Below are 27,257 nucleotides of genomic sequence, written 5' to 3'. Positions count from 1 at the left end.
AAAAGTATTGTATACAATAGTGATATAATTAAGCTTTTCACTCTCGTACCGTACTATTAGGCCACTCAGCAAGCTTCGTGGCCTAAACATGGTACTCGACTGAAAAGCTTTGTATTATATCACGATTGTATAAAATACTATTTTAGACAGACTTTATGCTTAATGTGTCATTACAAAACTGACAGTGAGTTAACTTTTCTGACGTTACCTATATATGGGTCCCCGTTCCTGTTCCTTCTTTTTTTTTAATAATGTTACTAGCTTTTTCTCGCGGCTTCGCCCGCGTACTAAAAGTAATTTTATTCAAAGATTGAACTTTGGGCCTCCATTTCACCCTCTTAGGATGTGAATTTCGAAAAATCCTTTCTTAGTGCTCCTCTACACCTTATAAGGAACCTAAGTGTCCAATTTGGCTGTGCGTTGATATGTCAGTCAGTCAGTCAGTTAATCAGTTACTTCATTTATATATTTAGATAAATAGACATCTCATCATCATCATCATTTCAGCCATTAATCGCCCACTGCTGAGCATAGCCTCCCTTCCTGTACGCCACTTATCCCGGTCCTGGGCTAATCTCATCCAGAAGTGCCCCGCAGTTTTTAGAATGTCGTCCACCCAACGAGCCAACGGATGCCAGGCGCACAGGCTCCCAGGCGCTTCTTACTAGGGATTGCCAGTACCGGTACTGTTTTAAAGAACCGGGATTTTCGGTACCGGGATTTCCCAGGATTTTCGGTACTTTCGGGACTGGTCTAATTATTTCGCTTTTTCTAATAAAACAACATTTTTTTTTGGGATTTTACGTCTTTTATTGTCATATTATATTACTATTTATTTTATTTTTATTTTAAATACTATACTATACTATAACCGAGCCGGCCCGGCTTCGCTCGGCGTATTATTTTGTCTTTTTTATTACTTATTATAAATCGGAATTGGGGAGAACAAGCAAAAAATCGAGAGAATTCTGTCTAAACCCGATCTGGCAACCATAGGCACCAATGGTTACTGTTGCAATACATTGCTCCGATTAAGCGGTCTGCCATTACTGAGAGATGTTTAATCGCTTAGTAAAAGAAATTAGCTTTTCGCTTAGTAAATTCCCGGTACTTTCGGTACCGGTATTTCCCGGGAGCAAACCCTATTACTTCTTACATCTAGACATCTATAATAGTATAAGAACTTACCAAGCAGCAGTATGGGCAGGTCGATGAGCAGATGCCACCAGTAACTGTGCCGAGCCTGCATCTCCGCGGGGGCCGGGGGAGCGTTCTGAAACAAATGCCATACAATTTAGTTTGATCAAGGTCATTGTGGGGAGTAGTCGCCTTAAGGGGAAAGGGGCGACTCGACTCTTTGTCCGGTTTTTAACCCCCGACACAAAAACGACGGGGCGTTATAAGTTTGACGTGTCTGTCTGTTTGTGTGTGTGTCTGTGGCACCGTAATAGCTCTCGAACGGTTGAACCGATTTGGATTTATATATTTTTTGTTTGAAAGCTGAATTAGTCGGGAGTGTTCTTAGCCATGTCACACACAAAACTTTTCGCATCGCATCACAGAATATATATAATAGTACAAGTTCAGAAGGCTCACTCCTTTGATGTTCACAAAATACCGCCATTCTCAATTCTTACCTACATTAACAAATGGACCGCACGCGAGCAGCCGACATTGAATTTTTCCCCTCACTAGCTCGGAAACATGTGTCTTGTCCTTTATTACCAGCGGGTAAAAACGCATTTTATCCACTAGTGGGTAAAGTAATTTGACCTTGAATAAAGTCAAACTATTATTGCGCCGCGATAGAATCACGGAGCGAGCTGCCCCTGATCGCATGCGATTTTCGTAGTACTTTTAAAACAAACGTTTCTGGTTGTGCAAGACATTATAGAGGTGATTTTATTTCCATTTTCCATGAATCAATCAAAAGAATGTATCGTTACGTAAACTTCATTGTTACTTTAATACCCATTGTGATGCGTTATGTAAGTAAAAACGCGGTAAAAACAGCGTAGACTTACTTCAAACCTTTCTTTTGTCCGGATATAGGTATCATGTTACATTACAGTAATTTTGTACAAATTTTCGTAATATTTTGTTCATTGTACAATGGACATGCATGAATAAAACTATTGGAAAAGTTAATTTTATATCTTTATACATAACACAGGACATATAATAATATGGTGTTTTATTCGCCTGCAATATATTCATATCCATATTTATTTATTGCATCAATAATTTTATTTAAATTGTAATTAAGTAATTTAATACTGTATGTAGCAAAGCAACATTTGCATTGGGAGTTGGGACCAATCCCGATATCCCAATATGTATAAAAATGTGTCTGTTTGAAATGAAATGAAATAAAATTTATTCGAAACAATACGTTACATCTAGCATAAGTGGTAAATGTACAGAGATTGTTGTTCCAAAAAGGATGCCACTCAGCATATGTCGGAGCACATAGTGCCACGATGCTGATTTTCAGTGGACCCTTAGACTTCTACACATTTTGGTTGATCTAGCGCTGAGGTTGCCTATAGAAGATACAATTTTTTTTGCGATGTCCTAAGGGCCACTTGCACCAACCTCTTAACTCAGGGTTAGTGGACTGTCACTTGTCAAATTCCATATAAAATGGTGGGTTACCCTCGGGTTAACCCTCCATTTTCGGTGGTGCAAGTGGCCCTTATAGGTATATGATCATTCACTTTTATAACTACGAATTTGAATGTGAATATGTCTATTCTATGTAGGAACATAGGTACTACGTTCAGTATTACCCCTATAAATGTCACAAAATACCAATCCAACCGCTATCCACATGTTAACTCATTACTCTCATTAACCTGATCAAGTGCGTTAAAAACTACACGGAGCTAACACGATACGTTCTACTTAATACACTGACACAGAAGAAATGGAATTATTTTACAAAAAACTTGGTGTCTTCGCTTGATGATAATTATAATGATTAATTCATTATTTATGTAGGTAAGCACATTTTTTTTTAAAAGTTCAATACAAAACAATTGCCCCTGAGCCTCAAGAGGATAGGTACAGTGAGCTATAAAAATTGGGATAGCACCGAAGCTGCGAAAAAATATTGGCAGTACAATAGGACTTGGATATTGTGTTTACCAAAATTTATGAGACGTTATATTTTTTGCGATTTCGGTATTATTGACCCATAGAAAAAGTTTTTCAGTTGTGGTTCAAAGTCCAAACTATCTTCAAACATAACAAAATTAAGTACCTACCTCGTTTGAAAGCTGAATTAATATAATCTTGAAAACAGTTTCATTTTTTCTTCGCGTTGACATAATAAAAGGAAGGTGTAAAGTGATTCCATTTCTTTGAACGAAAGTGTACAAATCGAAAAGGACGTATATTCCATTCACCATCTATTCAATTACGTTATTTTTCTAATAGTACGTGCAAATCTAATAATAGATCGCGTAATCCGTTACTTTCGTTGAGTTTCGCGTCGCCATTTCTAATTGTCATGCGCGTGCGCTCACGTGCCATCGCAGGTTCTTAATTCTTAGATTTAATGACTTATTGCTAGGAGATAAGGTGTATTAATGGATGGGGATGTGGCACCGTTATGGCGCTGATTATAAGTAGTTCGTAAAACTAGGATTAGGGCTTCACGCATTCAGTGCTAAGCGCTCCATTTTCAATGCAAAAATTTACTTTACTAGCCTGCGGGCCGATTTTTGAGTCTCACGCGTTCGAATTCAGAAAATTGTCACTGAAAATAATAAGCAAGTCACCGTTTTCAACCAGTAAGTGAACAAAATCCCGTATACGAGATTCAAAAATCGCCCTCCTGGCCGTGATTGTGCTAGGTTGGCTAAATATCGGCTATATACCTACTTCATCATCATCGTTATCAGCCCTTTATCGCCCACTGCTGAGCGTAGGCCTCTCTTCTAGTTCGCCACTTCTCCCGATCCTATGCTCTCATCAAGTTGTGAATGCAGTTTCTACTACCATATAAGGCTAAACAGAGATACAATACATGTGTACAATATCTTAAATTTTTTCCGCTTTTTCCCTAATTAAAACAGTATTTCGTCTATGTCTATATTGTCTTTGTCTATTTTGAGCCTGCCCAGAAATATATGACTAATAGCTTTTGCCCGCGGCTTCGCTCGCGTTAGAAAGAGACAAAAAGTAGCCTATGTCACTCTCCATCCCTTCAACTATCTCCACTTAAAAAATCACGTCAATTCGTCGCTCCGTTTTGCCGTGAAAGACGGACAAACAAACAGACACACACACTTTCCCATTTATAATATTAGTATGGATTGTCAGGAGGCTGTTATTCTGTATGCGGTGACAGTTCAGTATAAAGTATGAAAAAAAAGTTCCAATGAAATTCCTCAACATGTCACGCAGTCATGGGGAGTGTATTACAAGTTTCTAATGGGTTGACAACGCGCATGTGGCACTCCTTGAGTTGCAGGCGTAGGTTACGGTGACCGCTTTCCATCAGGTGGACCGTATGCTTCTTTGCCACCGACGTAGTATAAAAAAGTCATATATTTCTGGAGGGTTACCATGACGTATTAAAGACGTTCAGTTTAGGTTGAGAGAAAGGGACACAGCTATAGCAGTTACATAGCTCCGTCCCTCTCTCTCAACCTAAACTGAACGGCTTTAGCACGTCATGGTAACCCCCCGGTTACGCCGTGTCTTGCGTGGGCGACGGTCGCGCGACCGTCGCGTGACCGTAGCCGTCGCGTCTCATACTTCCATATCGATAAGGTTTGATTTCGTATGCGTCGCGTCGCCGTCGCGCGACCATCGCGCGACCGTCGCCCACGCAAGCCACGGCGTTAGTCTTTTGTATGTCTATCAGTTACAAAAACGATTAATTCGATGCACTCGGCCGACACATGTCACAGTGCCATTAATATTAAACAGTAAGAGATCCGCTTGGCAAACTGGCCGCGTACTTATGGATGGAATGGCTAACAGGACATTAGTGTCAAAGTTGCATGTGCAATACGTGCATATTATGCATAGGTTGATTATTGGCCTACAGATAGCGACTGGCCATTCAAAATTTAGACAGAAAGAAACAAGGATAAAAAATTACACAACTATAAAATGAATTATGTACGAAGAAAAAAATTGTTGGGAATTCAATGCTAGACCACTAGGTCGCTAGTCCAACTGAACAATCAAGATGACATTCAACAAAGCGAATATTTCATTCATTAACACAAATCCAGTTGCAAGTCATATTTACCTGCTTCGTACGATTCTTTATCAATATGTACCAATATTAATACTAGATTATATTATGCTAGTACCTAAAGTAAGAAATATCTTAGATCACATATAATTTGTCGGCAGAGGCGAAGGTGAAGTCAACAAACATCACATGTTTACTCACAGGCTTTCTTATTGGCCGTGGTGGTGTGTCCGGAAGCGGTAACTTCGTTTAGCGCAGCGGCCTAAAATTTGGGATCAAGCAACTGAGAGAATAAGAAATGAACTACAGGCCCCGTAGCCGAATGGCATTTCTCCGACGCCAAACGAAAGCGATACGCCGCTGGCTCTGTCGCGCCAATACGCAAGCGCGATAGAGATAGATATCTACTAGCGCTTCGTTTCGTGAGCGTTTCGTGAGCGATTGTGCCATTCGGCTAGCCACCCTGGGCCTTAAGTTCATGACGCTATTACGCACACCATGACATCTACGCAAACACTCATAACATAACAATCACTCATCCCATTCAAGCGACCGTGGCTAAACTGGCACGTCATTGACAGTTTGACACTTTTGACAGCTCCTAACAAGGCTTGACAGCTTGCCATTAGTATGCTGGTGAGGTCTAGGGTTTATAATTATTGTGATTGATTTTTAATGAAGTCAATAGTGGCGGAAAATTTTGCAAATATGAAAAAATATTAACTTTGTTATATATTTTTCAGTATAAATGGTGCTTTTTTATGCACTAGTGCGAGAAGTGGTTCATTATATGTCAGGTCGAAACTTCGGAGGGCCATCTGTACTGAAAAATGTCGTACGATACACGTGCGAAAAGGGAATTCGTAATTCGTGTCGATTTAAAACACAGCCGAAGGTGACCAAAGGGAGAAAATTTACCGCCATCCGTTTTGCTTTTCCTGTTTTCCGCGCACTTTCAACATAATGTACTATTAAGACGTACAGTAGGAAACGGCCATAAAGAAGGCACATCGGTCTTTGGAAAGAGACAATTAACGTCACTTAAGAGCGTTATAACATTTCGGCGTCGGGCGAAATTAGGTATTTTACCCACCGCGCGAGCCCAATATGCCGACCCTTTCTAGCACGTCTTATCACTCGCTCGCACTACAATAATGGACAAAACAATCTTGATCCTTCCTATGGAATTTTGATAACAACCACAATCTACTATCTCGATATAAACTTTTGATTTCTAATAAACATTATTTTGTACGAAAAGACTAGAATATAGCGCAAAATAATATTAATTACGTTAAAATTTATTTAAAAATTTAAAGTAATAATTATAAACTGTGATCATATTTAAGTAGATCCCATCCCAAATGTTTGCTTTTGTTATATGATAAGTATTAGAGTAAAGTATATATTAATATGATGATAAAATAAGTCAAATATAATTCTAATTACTTCAAGGTGTTACTCAAGGTCTGATGATGACTCTTGTCGACGGTCTTGTTGAGACGATTTCAATGAGCCTACATACGAAGTCGTTTACTTACATGGTTCACTGGTACTGGTGACCACCTTCTGGCTCCATCATCAGATCCCGAGTACCACCTCTTGTCAAAGGTCTTATTGAGACGATCCCATTGAGCCTAAATACGAAGTGGTTTAGTCATATGGTTCATTGGTACTGGTGACCACCATCTGGCTCCATCATCAGACCCTGAGTACCACCTCTTGTCAAAGGTCTTGTTGAGACGAACCCAACGAGCCTAAACACGAAGTCGTTTACTTACATGGTTCACTGGTACTGGTGACCACCTTCTGGCTCCATCATCAGATCCCGAGTACCACCTCTTGTCAAAGGTCTGATTGAGACGATCCCATTGAGCCTAAATACGAAGTGGTTTAGTCATATGGTTCATTGGTACTGGTGACCACCATCTGGCTCCATCATCAGACCCTGAGTACCACCTCTTGTCAAAGGTCTTGTTGAGACGAACCCAACGAGCCTAAACACGAAGTCGTTTACTTACATGGTTCACTGGTACTGGTGACCACCTTCTGGCTCCATCATCAGATCCCGAGTACCACCTCTTGTCAAAGGTCTTATTGAGACGATCCCATTGAGCCTAAATACGAAGTGGTTTAGTCATATGGTTCATTGGTACTGGTGTCCACCATCTGGCTCCATCATCAGACCCTGAGTACCACCTCTTGTCAAAGGTCTTGTTGAGACGAACCCAACGAACCTAAACACGAAGTCGTTTACTTACATGGTTCACTGGTACTGGTGACCACCTTCTGGCTCCATCATCAGATTCCGAGTACCATCTTGATGTGTCTTATCATCTTGACCGTATTGTAATTTTCGCATATTTATCATCATAACGTTGTAATACTTTAACATTCAAACATAACAAAATATTACAAAAGCAAATATTTACGGATCTAGGATCAAATTCGTTGGTCGCTGTTTACACACACACAATGCGAGGATAGCCCGTGTATAAACAAGGCGTCCGACCCACACAACGATAAATATTCTCGACGTTTGCGATGAAAACTTGGAGAGCGAAGCAACATACGTCTCACCTCCTCGAGCTCCGGCGCGGCACTGAAATCGTAGGCGTCCGTCGCCGGTAAAATAGCGACAGGAAGGCTAGTTTTCAAAAAATTGGCAAAAAATCATGATAAAATATTATAACGACAAATGGATAACAGCAATTTAAGCACATTGTGCAGATTATTTATATACTAAAATAACTTCGATAACATGTAGATTTTCGGAGAAATGATCACTTGTTTCGATGTATTTTTAAGACAAAATTGAGTTCGTTTTACTTTCAATTTCTCAATTTCAAAGAATTAAATGATAAATATTGTTTAATGGGCCTAAAGTACAAGATATTAGGAATTTAAATTTACCGCATTTATGAGAGTGAGCTTATCAAATTGTACATAATAAGAGCTCCGAAATCTGTGCTTCGCGCGGTTTTTCCTAAACGAGCATCAGAAAAAAAATCATTACTAATTGAAAAAGCTTTTTCTTCCATATGTTTTTTAATGAACCGACAGTTAATTAGATTTTCTAACTGAAACAAGTACTTTTACTGTCTTTTAGTATGAGTAAAGTGTACAATTTTGCCGATAAATATTGTACATTTTACAATATATCGCCTTTTTTTGTCATAGCGCTCTTAAGCAAGAAAGAGACAACGCTCTACGAAGACGAAAAACCGAAGTTCAGCCTTTGTGGCCGTTTACTGTATTTCATGTGTAATATAATTTATGTAATACTTATGTATTTTACTTTATTTATTGCACATAAATAAAAAACATGTAATGGCGGACTTAATGCCTAATGGCATTCTCTACCAGGCAACCATCGGGCCAAACAGTACAAGTAAAAATGGTGCAAAGAAAATGAAAAAACCCTAAAAAATGAGAATGTTTTCCATGAATATTGAATCTTGAATCTATGTGCCGTTTAATTTTACTGGTAGGTATTTGCTCTGATTTACTGATTAGATAAAGCCCTAAAAGGTATTTAACCTCACTAAAAGGCTATATATAATTATTTATTATGTAATTAGACAATAATGCGCTCTTGATGACCGCCAGTAACACTTCAAAGCGATATCGCACACATAAATACACGAGGTCGGGCAGGTCAGTGAGCAGACTTTGGCCCTAATTTCTTTACTATTTCTAAATTAGTATTTATTTCTATGAATTAACACAAATAAATAGTAAGTACTTACCGGGCGACCGAGCTTCGCTTGATAACACTAAGGTAAATCGATTTTTCACCCCCGAAAACCCCCACATAACAGCGAAATTAGGTTATATCTCCGAGATCGCCGGTATAAGTAATATATAAATAAAAAGACAAGAAATGCTCATTTAATGATATTATACCCGGCCACCTTCAAATCAAGGGTGAACACGAACAGGCATCTTCTGGGCGAGTTCACTCCATCGTAGGCCACGTCTTTGCCTTTGGCTAGTCTGTGGCCAAGAGTAAGCCCATTTAGAGGCCATTTAATAGGACCATTTAATAATAATAATAAATGAGAGAATAAGAAATGAACGGTAAGAGAAAAGATAAATAAATGAAATAATAATAAAAAAAAATATTTCTTTTATTTATTTATTTATTTAAACTTTATTGCACAAATTATCAATAAAAAGTACAAATGGCGGACTTAACGCCTTAAGACATTCTCTACCAGTCAACCATTGGGCAAAACAGAGATAGTTAGTTTGGTGCACAATATTATAGAGCCAGTATGAGATTGTAATGATTAAATACAAGTCGATACTTACTATTATAAAATAAACATACACAAATACAATAAATAAACCTACATATATATTAGTATAATACAAATATATAAATAAAATACACATACATAAATAAATAAATGTACCTAGTGCGAGACATCAAGTAGACTTTAATTTCGAATGTTTGCAAATAAGTGCTTACGCAGCTTGCTTTTAAAAGAGAGTTTACTCTGAGCTTGCCTGATAGGCAGGGGGAGGGCATTCCATAGACGAATCGCCTGACAGCTGAACGAGTTGGACAAGAATCCAGTGCGATGAGGGAGGACAGCCAGTTTCAGCGCACGAGAAGGAGGAAGGAAGGAGGTTTTATTGTTTATACCTACATACATATTTTAATATAAATAGCATTAATTAAGCACCCAATAATAAATAGTTACTCATCAATCAACACTTTAAAATGGAATAAATTAATAAAGAAGCAATATAATAGCTATAAATCATAATAATGACAATTAGCAGCGGCGGGCACGGAAGAAGAAAGTTATCATAAGTGAGTGAATCACTATTATAATATTTATAATTTACAACGTGTCTATTACTGTTATTATATCCGTTGCAAATAATATTTAATAATGTAATATGCAGGTTTCTTTACTGAGTTCTTTCATAACATGTATGAAATGTATCTCACAAGATATATCTTTTATTCTATTCTATTATATTCTTTTACTCCAACATTTCGTATTTTTTACTAAGAACTTTTTATTAGGTAAATATGTGTAGACGTTGAATAGAATAGAATAGAATAAAACTTTATTTTGTATAATTTATGTTACAGAATTATGGCCTACCAAGCACAGGCATTGTAGACGTTGTTCGTGTTTAAAGTGTAAAACTTGTTTTAGTGCTTCTACTCGACACAAGATGTCACTAATGACTTCATTAAACAAAGTCTTAGACTTCTTATTATGTATTAGGTCTTCCAATTTTAATATATGGCCCCTGTAGCTGACTCTAAAGTATTCAAATAATGTATGACTCATATGTGGAGTGTAATCTTCGGCCACCCACCGCCATTTCTTCAATAACAAGTGGAGCAAACTAAAGAGTTGGTAATCGTTTAAAATTCTTGACTTATCTCGTTTACTTTCTTCAGAACTCTGTTGAATAAGTTGACACTTAATTATAACGATGGACTTACCAGATAGTATGGTAGTAAGGGGTAGGCAGAGCACATTAAACTACTAAGTTTCAGTGCCACTCTTGGCAAATAAGGGGTTGAAAGTTGAAAGAAAACGAAACTGTGACATTGCATTACCTAAGCTACTTACGTACTTAAATAATATATTGTGTTACTTTACCGCACTAGTGCACAAATTAGTACATTTCGACATTTAAAAGTTCATTAATATGTACTAGAACATATTTACATGATTATATAAGAAACTAAGACTAAACTTAAAAGCTAGCTAATGTCTAAAATAGGCCCTTGAGGCATTGTACAAAGGATACTGGCGACATTTCCTCGCTGTATCGCAATGCTGATACGTTGTGCGAGGAAATCGCCAGCTCTTCGGTCTTTACTGCCTTGTATATAGACATAGAATTATTTTATGTAATAGGTATCACATTTGAAAAACTACTAACGTGTAAATTGGTAATTCTCTCGTGTCGACTTCAAACTCTTTGTTCGTATTTTAATTTATCACTAAAACAGTGCAAGCACTCACTACACTGCAGTCTGCACTTAGCGTTGACACTGATGATAAACACTTGCGTAACTGACTGTACTAATGATGACCATTAGCACTTGACAACTGGCAAATGGATCAGATCACGAATGTTTCTTGTGGGCAATTTAAGCTTTTTCACATAGTGGGTTATTAATTTTCTTTTCCCCACACTAGCTCGGAAACACGTGTTTTGTCCTTTAATACCAGCGGGTAAAAACGCATTTTATCCACTAGTGGGTAAAGTAATTTGACCTTGAATAAAGTCAAATTAACTGCTTTAAAATTGATAAAAGTAGGTGAATCTAGTAATAGAGATGATTTACCACCTGTGGAACTACTGGAAGCAGTGATAAACGCATTTTTTGCGTTCTAGCTGTTTCCTCGCTATAGTGAGGGGAAAAGTTTTGTGTTACACACGGGTGCAAATGTATTTTACTTCTCGTGTGTTGAAAAACTCGCCAAGCTCAGGATTCTATTCTCGAACCACTCGCTTTGCTCGTGGTTCAACTATAGAATACTTTCGCTTGCTCGTTTTTCAATTCCACACTCGGCGTTAAAATACAACTTTGCACCCTTGTATAACAAATAACTATTATCATTATCACAATGTGTTCTGCCGGCGTATCATGCTGCCAATTTTATCACTGGCTGTTGGAAAATTACTAGAGTCACTCCAATACCAAAATCTAGCGATGTCTCTAACGTCGAGAACTACAGACCTATTGCAATCTTATCGGTTTTAGCTAAACTGTTTGAATCAGTCTTGCACAAATTGATAGTCTCGCAAATTTCTCCCTTTTTATGCAATTCACAACATGGTTTTAGAGCAAATAGGTCAGTTGAATCCAACCTCCTCACGTTAGTTGATGTCATATCGAAGCATTTGGATGAGGGCCAGCAGGTAGATATACTCTATCTAGACTTTAAAAAGGCATTCGATCGCGTTGACAACGACGTTTTGATGCACAAACTATGCCGTATTGGCTTTTCACCTAAGCTCCTTAAATTTTTCGCAAGTTACCTAGGTGATAGGAAGCAATTTGTCAAACACGGAAATTTTGTGTCGAAGGAGTATTCAACGCGTTCGGGTGTTAGTCAGGGGTCGATCTTGGGTCCATTGCTGTTTGGCATTATGATAAACGATCTTGAGAAAACAGTTGAACATGCCAAATGTCTACTGTATGCGGATGATCTGAAACTGATACTCGGAATAAAAAATATAGCTGATTGCAAAAAGTTACAGGACGACATCGATTCTGTTTTTCAGTGGAGTGCTATTAATAAGCTACACTTCAATGCATCCAAGTGTTCTGTCATGACGTTTAGCCGAGCAAAAAGACCATTACATGCTGTCTACAAATTGGGGTGCGAGGATGTGTCCCGGGTCGTAACAGTCAAGGACTTAGGTGTTATCTTTGATGATCACCTGTCCTTTCATGAACACATTAAAAAGTTAGCTTCGGAGTGCTTTAAAAGACTGGGATTTGTTATCAGAAGTGCGAGTGATTTCCAAAATCCAAAGGTGATTAAGCTCTTGTACACGTCACTGGTTCGTAGCAAACTTGAGTCTGCGGCAATTGTCTGGAACCCTTACGAAAGTACTTACGCACTACTTCTGGAGAGAGTACAAAAAGCGTTTCTAAGGTTTCTGTATAAAAAGTTGTATGGGTACTATCCCTATCTGTACCCTACTAAATTCTTGCTGGGATCGCTTGGCTTCAACTCTCTGGAAGTAAGGCGTAATTACAAATTTTTGACATATATGTGTAGTATATTGAGGGGAAAGAGTGACTGTCCTGATTTGGTGTCAAAACTTGTTAGGCTTTCGGTACCATTCGTCCCTAAGAACCAGCTCAGGCCGCGGTGCCCCAGTCTTTTAGCGGTACCTCTTGCGCGTACAGTCTCCTGCAGACACTCCCCAGTTCTCCGAGCCCTCAGGGACATTAATGCGTTCCTGACATCAGCTCCTGATTGCGATGTGTTTGATAGTAGATGGGTGAATGTGTGTCGTGATTGTTTGAGATACTGTGAGACGATGGATGAATGAAAATAAAATGTTGTGACTGTTCATCGTATTTTTTGACATGTATTGTATAAATCCTTTTTTTTTTTTTGTTGAAACATTTCTTTCTATTCTTATTTTTTCCTTTTTTTTCCAATTGTATATTGTGTATTTGCATGAATTAATCATAATTAATACTGTAATTATTTTTCTAAGCATGTTTAAATTTGTATATATTAATAAATAAATAAATAAATAAATAAATCACTTATCCACGTGGATAAGACAGCTGTCACTCTCACACTGACATACTTGCTAAAGCGTGACGGATGATTTATCCACGTGGATAAGTGATAAAATTGGCAGCATGATACGCCGGCAGGTACCATCACCATTTGTTAGAACCACTCTCAGACCTCACATTACACCTCTGTTCGTAATACCCCAGGACCAGTACAATGACACTAGTGACTAGTCCTCTATATGTTCCACTTAAACTAATATCTCTTTCCTCCAGGCTGTATACTTCTTTGCTACCAAAAGTCACTTTATTATGAGCACCAATTAGCATGCCATCCAATTAGGATTAAAATACTAAATGCACCGCGCTAATTGGTCCAGCCTTGGGACGGTACTCAACACATTTCATTGGATTACTCGCGATCTTAATACGGGGCATGTGATATTGGATATGCGAACATTTTAGGGCAGTTATTTTATTTTGTGTCAGTGACATATGTCAATATGTAAATAGCATGGCATATAAATGCTCCCGGCTATTTCCTTTCTGGGTTTTGAAGCTAGTGGAATGATTTTTTCAACATTGTAACTACTTTTTTTTAATTGGTCCTAACCATAAAATATTCCAAAAACAGCCTATGGTGCATATATGACACATTCTAAATTGATAACAATTATAAAAAAAAACAGTCCGACACAGATTATTTCATTATTATTAAGAATTCGTTAAGTTTTGGTGGACCAGACCGGAGGAAAGGTAAGGTGCATTAGCACAGTATAATAAAGAGTACTATCGTACAGTATGGCCACTCCCGCTCCCCGCTGAAAGTGCCGCCCACCCCCTCTCGGTTACCGCCTGTCAAAAACGCGAACAGTCGACCTGTCATATTTCACTCATACAAACATAGTACGCGTTCACCTACACGAGTTTAGACTGTAGGAGTTTAGATGCTAGGAACGCGCCTCTTTCATATATCTGATCGCCAGTATCCGAGGTGTGGCATTAATGTACTTACGAATGACAGAAATGCTCTGGTAATTTCGAAAGGGGAATCTTGATATGATGGAAATAATGGTGATTTTTATGCGACTTTCGGAATTACCCTAATGCACCTTACCTTGATTTTTTTCGCAATATTTTTCACTTGAGTTGTCCTTATCGCACTGTTAGTAATACGAGTATATTTAACGTTCTAACATGGAAGGGGCGCTTCTTTCCATTTTAGCATTTTCGCTCTTTTTGTTTCATTTTCGTATTTTCGTTTGTTTTCGTAAAAAATTGGTCTAGACATCCTATATCTACTTTGTAATAGTATCTAAGAAGTGACTATGATTCAACATGTCTCAGACATCCAAATTAAATCGAATAGCAGATGGCGCCTGACTCGCAAAGTGACTCAAAAAAATAAAAATGGCGTCCTGACAATTAAAGCGATTCAAACTGGTAATTAAGCATGTCCGTTCGCAATCTCTGTTTCACGGGAGATGAATAAAAAGAGACCAAGTTAAGTTAGCAACGACCCTGATTGCCCGGGTAGTGTTGTTAAAGAAGTTTAGATTCTATAAATAAATAAAAAATAAAATAAATATTGGGGACACTTTACACAGATCAACCTAGCCCCAAACTAAGCAAAGCTTGTACTATGGGTGCTAAGTTTCGATATAAATACTTAAATAGATACTTATATACATAGAAAACATCCGTGACGCAGGAAAAAATATTATTATACTACATATTTGAGGTCCACAGGGCTACCCTGCATAATTATAAGTTTATTTTTAAGTATTTAGTTCAATTAGTTTTGTATAGTTATTATTAAGTTTTATATATTGTATATAATTTACAGTATTGATAAGTTGTGCTATGTGATTAATATACCTACAAAGTATCGGATACAAATTGTTTTAAAAATGAACCTTAAGTCGCCCAAATAGTATTTTTCATAGTTATGCACCTACATATACAATTGTAAATTTCATCGACATCGCAATAGCCGTTTTTTTTAAATTAATGAAATAAGTATGCAAATGTGTCCGAAAAAGTATGATAGATTTTTTTCCGCTACTGTATGACATAGCATAAAAAAACGAATGTAATAACTACGAATGAGAGATAGTCCTAAATGACTCCTAATACCTAGTTACTCCGGTAATCTACTTATATTGTATAGTGTCGTTGTGGTTCAATACATCTATTGTGTTGCACTTTGCACATGCACATGCAGTGTCTGTCAAGAAAGTCTAGAGGGACTCTTTCTTCGCATTCCGTAGGAGGTCGGCGAACACTGAGAGAAATTTGCATTGTGAATTTAACAAGTTCGACTTGTTGCGGTTTATCCGTTTGAATCAGCCAAACGTATGTTTAAAACAATATGTGTCAGATTGTTTTTATAAAATCGACTTGTTAATTCAAATATATTGCCGATTCAAATGACAAGTAGCTTGTTGTTTGAACCAAAGAGCACATAGGCGCTATTTTAACCAAAAAACTAGTTGAACGAACATGAAAACTGGTTGTATTTTCTCACTGGTTTCTTTTGTTATTAGATTTGTACAATGGGTGAACTGTGCAGCTGAAATAAATATAAGTAAGATAGCCACGATTTTATTTCATAAAACAATAATTGTAAATTTACTGTTTGATATGAATGTTAGCAGGCCTATGATGCTTGCAATTTTATCACATCAACGTGGATAATACATCACATCTCTCACTCTCACGCTGATATTTTTGACAGAACGTGACGGATTCTTTATAAACATTGATAATTATAATGATAAGTGATAAAATTGCAAGCGTATCTCAGATTTGTTTAAGAAGCGTATGATGCCTGCCTCTAGCAGGGGCGGCTCACTCCGCGATTCTATCGCCGCGCTTCAAGTACATGTCGGCGGCCGCGAATTCGCGGCCCATCCAGTGGAGACGACCTTCGCGCGTCGCTATAAACTTCAATGTCGGCCGCACGCGTGCGGTCCGCTAGTTAGTGTAGGGAAAAATTTAGAATGGCGGCATATTGTAAACATCAAAGGAGTGAGCCTTCTGTACTTGTATTATATATTCTGTGCCTCTAGGCGGCTTGTCGGTCTAATTTGTATCATTAATAACTTAACCACAAACTTAAAATTTTAAAAAGATCCCCCGACATATTGAACCGACTTTCATGAAACATGGCTAAGAACAATCCCGACTAATTTACCTTTCAAACAAAAAAACAAATTTCATTCAAAATCAGTTCATCCGTTCGGCAACTACGATGCCATAGACAGACAGACAAACAGACACGTCAAACTTATAAAACCCCGTCGTTTTTGCGTCGGGGGTTAAAAAGAAAGTAGCAGATTTACAATAATTATATACAATATTTTTACGCGCCTTATTTTATACACGTTAAACTTCCGTGAGACATATTCAAATAATTAATTGAAATACGGTTGTACTCTAGCCGGTCGGCGTCGGTTGGAGTCTAGCCGTCGCGTGAACTCCTATACGCCTGAAGAGGGGCCTCCGAATTGGCCCGAAACATGTCGCAGCAATAGCGCCTTATTTTATTTACATAGAATATATTTTTAACCCCCGACGCAAAAACGACGGGGTGTTATAAGTTTGACGTGTCTGTCTGTCTGTGTGTGTGTCTGTCTGTGGCATCGTAGCTCCCGAACGGATGAACCGATTTAGATTTCGTTTTTTTTTTCTGAAAGCTGAGTTAGTCGGGAGTGTTCTTAGCCATGTTTCATGAAAATCGGTCCACTATGTCGCGGTCCGAGGTTTTTCCAAAATTTTAATGTACTTAAGCATGCTGCAAAAACTAGTATATTACTCAGTACATGCATTTAATGGGCCATTTTGCTTTTATGTAAGATTTATTACCTATATTAATTTCTTAGTTAGTAATTATCTCATTACTGCAGCAACGCACCTCCAACACCTCTGGTGTTTCGGGTGTCCATGGGCGGCGGTGATCGCTTACCATCAGGCGACCTGTCTGCTCGTTTGCCTCCTATCCCATAAAACAAAAAAAAAAAAGGCATTCTCGCATGTTTTGAAGACGTTAAGTTTCATGCGATGGGTAATAATGTGGAAATATTGCACTAGAACTATAATCATGATAGTTCTTTTGAACTAGAACTATAATCATGATAGTTCTTTTGAACTAGAACTATAATCATGATAGTTCTTTTGAAATCTCATAATCTAAAGTCTGGCGTCCATTAGGGGCGTCAAGTCGAGCCTCGCTAAAGCCTCCGTCACACATAAAGCGTTTTGATAGCGGATCGCATTGAAAGCGGTGCGCCGGACGAACGCTGGCGTTCCGCTCGCAATCCGCGCTCGTTAGTTCCCGCCGCGGCGTCCGCTGGGCGCAACGCCAGCGTTCGTCCGGCGCACCGCTATCAATGCGCACCGCTGACGCTCTGCTAACGCTCCGCTTACGCTCTCAATACGCGCATGTGTGGCCGAGCTTTTATTCGCTTTCTGCATTTCTTATGAGTCTGCTTCCATTGGCCACGCATCGCAGCATTCGCAGCGTACTCAAATGTATGAGAACTCGATTCGACGCGACTCGATTCCGACTTAGTGGACGCCAGGCTTAACAAATCTGCTATACCTAGTTTAGCAGTATGTTTGAGTAGGTATACTAACTACTCGCGTGACTAATTTTAAAGTCTTGACAATTTTTAGATACTAACGGTGACCAAAACTAGATCAAAGAAATTCAACGCATGTTTCTTATACTATAAGGTTTACATTTACATAGATTAAGTAGGTCTGGTTACTGTTGTATTCAATTGGATGGCACAAATAGTAAACCTGCAGTCACGATTGACCCCAGATAGGCTTTGAATAGAGCGATGACAGTTGATTTGATAAAAGCAGAATAACGGTTATTTAATGAGCTTATAAGAGTTTTTGCAATGTTTTAATTTTTTTTTTCAGTTGGCCGTTTCGCTCGAGTTACCGAAACCGAAAACGAAGGTTCGTCACTGGCTCTAGTTTTGGCCGAAACCGAAACTTTAAAAGATTTTTTAAATCGCCAAAAAATGTATAGTGGATACCGATTCTAAGGCGTACGGTTAGAGCCGGCGTAGCTTTATTTGATGTTTATATGCGCATAGTAATATGCCTACTTGAAATATAGAATAGAATAGAATAAACATTTATTCGTGAACACAGACAAGACAAAATACACATAATACCAAGACAGAAAGAAATGAAGTGCCACGAAATGGCCTCTTCTCAGCGTCTTGTTGTTGACTTCCAACGTTTCATTTTCATTTCATTAGTTAGCTACGGTATTAAGGATATTTTTCTGCTAGGATATGTTTCTGCATTTGCCTACGTACGCAGTTCGGCGTCGATAGGATAGGTATGGTTAGACCCTAGGCTTTGTTAGTCCCTAGCAACAATTTGACACCTCGTCAGACCGTCACGGATGTTATGTCTACGAGAAACGACTTGAGTGCGACCATTATAACGACATGTCTCCATGACAACCCATACGATTTGACAGTTCGCGAACTTGTAATACAAGGCTTGTACTTTTCGAGAAACGGGTCCCAGGTGAGACGTCAAACGCCGCAGAAATGCAGTCAGGCTCTGTCGAGCCAATACACAAGAGCGATAGAGATAGATAGCTATTTAGCTATGAAAGATATATATTATCGTGAGCATTTACTCTAAAAAAAAATTGGTTGCTCCTATCAATATTTTGATAGTCGTAGTCAAGCATCTTGATTCCATACGAGCCTGATAAGATCTTAGACAAATTAGGTAATTTTGATTGCTCTTACTTTTGCAACGTAACTGAATCGATTAAGATTTTGTTCAATAATTCCATGAAAAATAATTATGCTAACTAAATTACCTTAGTAAGTTCAACTAAGGATTGCATCAACCTATGTTACATAGTTATGCCTAACAAGTTAATAATTGATTCAAGGTGTACAATGGTTAGGAATAACAAAACACCTAAGTTATTAGTTCAATCATACATTCCCTTGTTGTTTTTAGTAATCAGCTTTATTTGAATTATATAAGATCGTAATTGTAGTGATTAACTTAACGTCAACTAAGAGAAAACTGCTCTTAGTTGGTCTTCATTTTTTAGAGTGTTTGTGCATTTGGCTACGATTACGAGAAACGACTTGAGTGTGACCATTATAACGTCCTGTTGTGTTCAAGAGGCAGTAGTTGAAGTGTACACTGTACAGAGTGGTTTTTGAATGGGGCTTGGAGGAAATGGCATTTAAGAAATAAAGCGTTTTAGAAATTTTGTTGTGTACTTATTTAAAATATTGAACTTCATTTTTAACGCCCGATCTTGTACTTTTATGTATTCTGTGGTCCGATGCAAAAACGACGGGGTGTTATAAGTTTGACGTGTCTGTCTGTCTGTCTATCTGTCTGTATGTCTGTCTATGTGTGTGTCTGTCTGTGGCATCGTAGCTCCCGAACGGATGAACCGATTTCAATTTAGTTTTTTTTTTAAAGCTGAGTTAGTTGGGAGTGTTTTTAGTCATGTTTCAGGAAAATCGGTCCATTATGTCGCGTGTATTTTAATTTTAGGTTATTGAAGATTAGATTTAGATTTTAAGCATATTACCTATAACAGATATTTGACATCTGCTTTGACGATTTAGTCGTCAAAGCGGACCCCAGGCTCTTATGAGCCCTGGCGAACGCCTGGATAACGCAAGGAGGATGATAGGTATGTGAAAACCACCTTTAAGTACCATATCACAATAGGTTGATTTTATTATCCTGTAATATTATGATATATATGTACACACTTTTACTATGGGGCCAAATCCAAAATCACAAGAAACTTCGTGTAATTTAAGCATAATGTTTTATGTTAACCTAACCTAACCACAAAATTAAAATTTTGAAAAAACCCCCGACCGCGACGTAGGGGACCGATTTTCACGAAACATGGCTAAGAACACTCCCGACTTACTCAGATTTCAGACAAAAAAAAAACTAAATCCAAATCGGTTCATTCGTTCGGGAGCTACGATGCCACAGACAGACACACACACAGACAGACAGACAAACAAACAGACAGACAGACAGACAGACACGTCAAACTTATAACACCCCTTCGTTTTTCGTCGGGGGTTAAAAGGAGCTTAGTTTAAAAAATCGTCGTTTGCGTTGCGCGTAGGTATGTTTTAAAGTCAAACACAACAAATATTTCAGAATAACATTTACTTTTATTAGGCTAACAAGATTCATACTATGGTCGTATAACGCTTATAAGGTGTTCTTATACAGCAACAGTTATGAGATGACGCGCCAAATGTCGACAATGCTTGATGTTCAACTAATGGTTTATTCATTGCAACGGGTCTTACCGCTTTCGACCATCTTTCAGCTTAAAAGGAATAGTTATTTGTTTTACAAGGGGGCAAAGTTGTTTAATCGCACGTGCCAATATTGATACCCGAGCAAGCGAAAGATTCCAATATTGAAGCGTAGCGGTTCAAAAAGTGGAATCTTGAGCGTTGCGAGAGTTTCAAGGCACGTAGGTTAAACAAACTTTGCTACCGAGTGAAGCACAAAATTTTTCACCACACCAACACTAACTAAATACTGACTATAAAACATCAAACTTATTCAAATCCAGCAATATCTATTCAATATTTATGATTCGAAATAATTATTTATTTATAGGTAATTTCTACCAGCCAGCTCAAGGCATCCAGTTAAAATTTATATGACATTATGTTGCACTCTTGTGGATAAAATGCAATTTTGCTATCCGTTTTCAAATAGCAAAATTGATCATTACTACTTGGTGTGGTGAAAAATTGTTTTTTGCTTCTTATTTGTGTGTAATATGCATGAGATTTTTTTTTCAAAATTATTTTAATGCCAATGTTTGAAAGTTTTGGCACTTGCAGACCTCGGAGTGTAGCCTGATGGTAAGCAATTACCATTGCTTTTGGAGACCTAAGATTTTGATATCAGATACTGCGCATTTCTTTTAATTTGCTTCGCCGCTTTTACAAAAAAAATAATGTTATCTCTTTTTGTTGCTATGTTTAACTATCGCTGATTTTAACATACATACATACATATATAATTATATTCACGCCTGTATCCCATAAAGGGGTAGGCAGAGTATATGAACTACTAAGTTTCAATGTCACTCTTGGCAAACAGGGGTTGAAAGAAATCCTAAATTGTTACACTGCTGTGACAGGTTGCCAGACTCTCGCCTACGCCACAATTTAACCCATATCCCACAGACGACTTCCACGACACCCATGACCCACGGGAAGAAAGGGGGTGGTGAAATTCTTAACCCGTCACCACACGGGTTTTATTTAATTCCTAAATAACAATATCAAAGTAATAAACAAGATTCTAACATTTGATAACCCAAAATCGCATTTTATAAAATTTATCGTCATTAATGTAGAACACGGAACGACCCACAATTCTTGATAGTTTTTTCGAACGCGACCGCCGATGTAAACACGCAGGTTGAAATGTAAACAAAAATGTTCAATAGCGCTGTGATTCTTTACTTTGTAAACAAATTCTTTGCTTGGTACAACAAACATCGAGGAATAACGTACATCTTCCTGTTATAATAGATGTGTTAATTCATCTGTGCATGTAGGTACCATAAGTTATTGGAAGTGACGTACCTATACAGCATCGAGTAATTACCTAATCAAAAACTGATGGTAGGCAATTGACAAGTTAATACGAACAAGCACACATTGATGGTCCTTAGAGTTGGTCAAAGGCGCCTAGCCTTATCAGAGATAACATACTCTAGAGAAATTTCGTCGGGGGGGGGGGGGGGGGGCTTTACCACGTGACCCCCCTGGGCACGATGCTGGATCCGCGCTTGGGGTCAAGCATTTCCGCTAATAGCGAGGGTCTGATTGTATTTATAACTATGACCTTTTGGCCTTTGGCTGTCCCGTTTCGATTACTCAGAGCTCGCTCGCTGCAAACCAAGTTATAAATAAAAAATCCACCAAGTAAATAAATAAAAAATAAAATAAAGTTCGCTGTTGTATCTTTGTCACACTTACATAGGAACATACAAGTGCGACAGAGAAGCAACACCTCGTTATTCTCGGTAGGCCCTAGCTCTGGTTAAGTAATGTCTTCATTATAAATAAATAATAAATAAATAAATATTGAGGACACCTTAAACACGCATCAACTTAGCACCAAACTAAGCAAAGGTTGTACTATGGGTGCTAAGCGACGATATACATACTTAAACAGATAAATACATACTTAATATACATAGAAAACATCAAAGACTCAGGAACAAATATCTGTGCTCATCACACAAATAAATGCCCTTACCGGGATTCGAACACGGGACCGCGGCTCAGCAGGCAGGGTCACTACCGACTGAGCCAGACCAGTCGTCAAGTTTATGGATGATAGTTAGTGTACTTTTCTTTCTGTTTTTAACCCCCGACGCAAAAACGAAGTGGTGTTATAAGTTAGACGTGTCTGTCTATCTGTGTGTGTGACTGTGTGTCTGTCTGTGGCATCGTAGCTCCCGAACGGATGAACCGATTTAGATTTGTTTTTTGTTTTCTGAAAGCTGAGTTAGTCAGGAGTGTTCTTAGCCATGTTTTATGAAAATCGGTCCACTATGTCGCGGTCGGGGTTTTTTGAAAATTTTAATTTCGTTATTGAAGTTATTTGTCTAAGACAGCATTGAGATAAGCCACATGTTTAACTCTAAATTGCAATAATAATAAATAGAACCATTCATGCTCTGGGTACCTAGCAAAGTTACAATCACTTACGCTTCGTAAACGTTTCTTCTCTCTCTCTTCTATAGTTGTATGACAGAGCTAGAATGCGTTTCAAACGTCACGTAATGTCAACGATTGTTGCGAAGTTGTGCCGAAGACGGCTAGGCCGGCTGTCAAGAAAAAAGCCAGCACAGGATGAAAAGTTGCACATTTGTTTGGACAAACGAAATAAACACAGAATACAAAAGAGCAAAACACTTTTTTCAAACCTCAAGACCTAATAAAGTAAGATATCTACGCTATAAATAGGGGTGCGACCCTCTTTACGATGTGTACACTTTTGTACAAAACAAAAACATCAAAGGAATGAGAACAAAATCAAATTTGGCGTAGGGGATGAATGCTGGGGTGTCTTTTTAGTGCTAAAAATGCACTGCACATAAATTATTCTCAAGAGCAAGTCTCATTTTAGGGCACTGAGTCGACGGCAACGGAGTTAGTGCGTAGTTTAGGCATCTTTATCCAAAGTTGGTAATCCAAATTTTTCATAATTGAAAAAAAAAATACGCCCCAAAATATGTTCTAAAACAGCGTAGGTAGACCGACTCTGTAAATATAAAAATTGGTGGTAAAAAAATTGTACTTGAGATAAATTAGGTATCTCCTAGAAAAAAATACAGATACAAGTATCAACTTGTTTATGCACTATCAATCAGACACCAACGCAAACTGTCATATTTTGATTCTATAATTGACTGATATTTGCAAATTGATAATTAATTTGTCATGCAAACAAAAACAACTAGATAAGTCAAATTGACCCACCGAGGGTTCCGTATCTGAGTTTTTTTTTTATAAATGAGCGTACTCTTGGCCACAGACTAGCCAAAGGCAAAGACGTGGCCTACGATGGAGTGAGCTCGCCCAGAAGATGCCTGTTCACTCTTAAGTAAGTTACAGTTTTACAGATTTATAGCTACTTCATATTTTAAATGTAAAGTTTCAAAAATATTTAGATTAGTTTCAATTACTTACCTACCTATTAAATATTTCCCCCGTGTACCGTACTTACCAAATTTCACGGCGGGCGGGTGGTCTAGTGGTAATGACGTTAGCCGCGTAAGCTGAAGACCCGATTCGATTCCCGGCTCGGCCACGGCTTTGTCGTTTTTAGGGTTCCGTAGTCAACTAGGAACCCTTATAGTTTCGCCATGTCTGTCTGTCCGTCCGTCCGTCCGTCCGTCCGTCCGTCCGTCCGTCCGTCCGTCCGTCCGTCCGTCCGTCCGTCCGTCCGTCCGTCCGTCCGTCCGTCCGTCCGTCCGCGGATAATCTCAGTAACCGTAAGCACTAGAAAGCTGAAATTTGGTATCAATATGTATATCAATGGCGCCAACGAAGTGCAAAAATAAAAAATGAAAAAAAATGTTTTATTAGGGTACCCCCCTTACATGTAAAGTGGGGGCGGATATTTTTTTTCATTCCAACCCCAACGTGTGATATATTGTTGGATAGGTATTTAAAAACCGGCCAAGAGCGTGTCGGGCCACGCTCAGTGTAGGGTTCCGTAGTTTTCCGTATTTTTCTCAAAAACTACTGAACCTATCAAGTTCAAAACAATTTTCCTAGAAAGTTTTTATAAAGTTCTACTATTATGATTTTTTTCATATTTTTTGAACATAGGGTTCAAAAGTTAGAGGGGGGGGGACGCACTTTTTTTCCTTTAGAAGCGATTATTTCCGAAACTATTAATATTATCAAAAAACGATCTTAGTAAACCCTTCTTCATTTTTAAATACCTATCCAATAATATATCACACGTTGGGGTTGGAATGAAAAAAAATATCAGCCCCCACTTTACATGTAGGGGGGGTACCCTAATAAAACATTTTTTTCCATTTTTTATTTTTGCACTTTGTTGGCGTGATTGATATACATATTGGTACCAAATTTCAGCTTTCTAGTGCTTACGGTTACTGAGATTATCCGCGGACGGACGGACGGACGGACGGACGGACGGACGGACAGACAGACATGGCGAAACTATAAGGGTTCCTAGTTGACTACGGAACCCTAAAAATGAAGAAGGGTTTACTAAGATCGTTTTTTGATAATATTAATATTTTCGGAAATAATCGCTTCTAAAGGAAAAAAAAGTGCGTCCCCCCCCTCTAACTTTTGAACCCTATGTTCAAAAAATATGAAAAAATCACAATAGTAGATCTTTATAAAAACTTTCTAGGAAAATTGTTTTGAACTTGATAGGTTCAGTAGTTTTTGAGAAAAATACGGAAAACTACGGAACCCTACACTGAGCGTGGTCCGACACGCTCTTGGCCGGTTTTTTTCTTTCGTGTAAGTATGATATATATTTCAATTGATAATTTTTAAGGAACCTTAAAAATAACAAAAACTGCAAGTGTAACGTATATGGCTTAGTTTCAGTTCAGTGAACTTCTCTAATAGGTTTATGGCCCCTATTATCCAGTCTTACAGCATTACGCTTCAAGGCTTTCTTCGCTTAGCCCCTTATAAGCCTGAAGACTTATAAGGTGTCCCCTTTGAATTTTTTTATTTAGCTTTTTTTTTTTTGCTTTTTTGTACTTATTCGTAATTGTAAACGCTTGATTGTTTTGAAAAGTCATATGTATAATTCTATACCTAAGTATGTTTAAAGGTTAGAAATTTTATAACATAAAAGTAGTAAAACTTTTTTGCTCCGTAAAATTAAACATACTGTATAATTTTTTTATCATTGTATGTATGAAAGCACACAAAAATTACGGACTATATCCAATAACTAAAATAATCCAGTAACTTTATACGTCTGTGGTATGCGTCAAATCCAGTAGGTACTTAGTTCTGATTTTTGCAGACTTATTTATGATGTTGGCCTATATGGATAATCCAAGTTTGTGACCTCGAGCGCCGAACGCAACTTTGTACGCAATTGAAAAAACCGCAAAAAAAACGTTTCGTTTTCAAATTTCTAAAGGAATCATTTTTGAAAAACCTACCTTAGGATGTTTTTAAAGTACCTAAACTAAATTTGTTATAATGTTATAATATACTAAAATTGCCTCTGTAGACCCAACATTTTACGAGATTAAGCCTTTCAAAGTTGACGATTTTTTTCGAACTTCGCAAATTTTCGAAGTATTTTAAACGTCACTTGAACTACTGACTTCAGGCTATAAAATTGTGTCAGATATTTTTGCGGCCGTCTTTTTGTACAAATATTATTGCCGGCGACTATGTGTAGCTTCATATGGTGTTAAATAAATACATTTTATTCTAAACACAGTATTTAAAATAATACGAAAACATTCTTTCGAAGACGCGGTAATACCACTGAGCAGTAGAGTCAAGAATCTTGGTCTAGTTTTTGATGCCAACCTTTCCTGGCTTGGTCAGCTGTCTGACGTAAATCGCAAAGTTATAGGAACACTTAGAACCCTCTATAGATTTAAAAACTTTTTGCCTGTTAATACGAAAAAGATGCTAGTGCAATCCTTAGTGTTACCAATAATTGATTATGGGGATGTGTGCACTACCAATATCACTCAAGAATCACTCAACAAATTAGACCGTCTCCTAAATAATTGCATCAGATTTATATTCGGACTTCGTAAATACGATCATGTCTCTTTTTACCGTAAGAAGCTCCATTGGCTTTCTATACGTCGCCGAAGATCTTTCCGAATCCTCTGTATTCTATTGGTCCAAGAGCTGGCAGGATTTTGGAGTAGGTCCTTGAGGCAACCTGGAAAGGTGCTCAGATGCTTCTCTGATCATAGCCAACATCAGGTCTGCAAGTCTGGCAGCTAGGGAGCGGGGCTTTATCGAGCTATGAATTTTTAAAGATTTAATTTTTTGAGGCCCAAAAAAGGTGTTTGAGGCAACCTGGAATTATTAAAAAGTGAAAATAGAGTTCCTCAGAAGTCGCATAGTATTTATGCCAGATCATTTGGCCGGGTCCTTCACCGTGCCAGAACGGTACAAAGTGGTAAAAAAAAATTCCAAAAAAGGTTCTTGAGGCAGTCTGTCATTTTTACCAGTGAAAGAT

General features: G+C 38.0%; 1 protein-coding gene across 2 annotated transcripts in view; it reads right to left on the bottom strand.

Annotated features, from left to right (window-relative positions):
• The window catches only part of LOC125234424 (phospholipid phosphatase 2-like), a 170,860-nt gene that overhangs the window by 78,330 nt on the left and 65,273 nt on the right, over positions 1 to 27,257 (bottom strand). For both annotated transcript variants that reach the window (XM_048140655.1, XM_048140656.1), the window contains exon 2: positions 1,189 to 1,273. In XM_048140655.1, coding sequence (XP_047996612.1) covers positions 1,189 to 1,273 — 85 coding nt within the window. The remainder of the gene's footprint in view (positions 1 to 1,188; positions 1,274 to 27,257) is intronic.

This window comes from Leguminivora glycinivorella, chromosome 16, assembly GCF_023078275.1.
Source record: "Leguminivora glycinivorella isolate SPB_JAAS2020 chromosome 16, LegGlyc_1.1, whole genome shotgun sequence".
NCBI lineage: Eukaryota > Metazoa > Arthropoda > Insecta > Lepidoptera > Tortricidae > Leguminivora > Leguminivora glycinivorella.
This window is presented reverse-complemented; position numbering and strand designations above follow the sequence as displayed.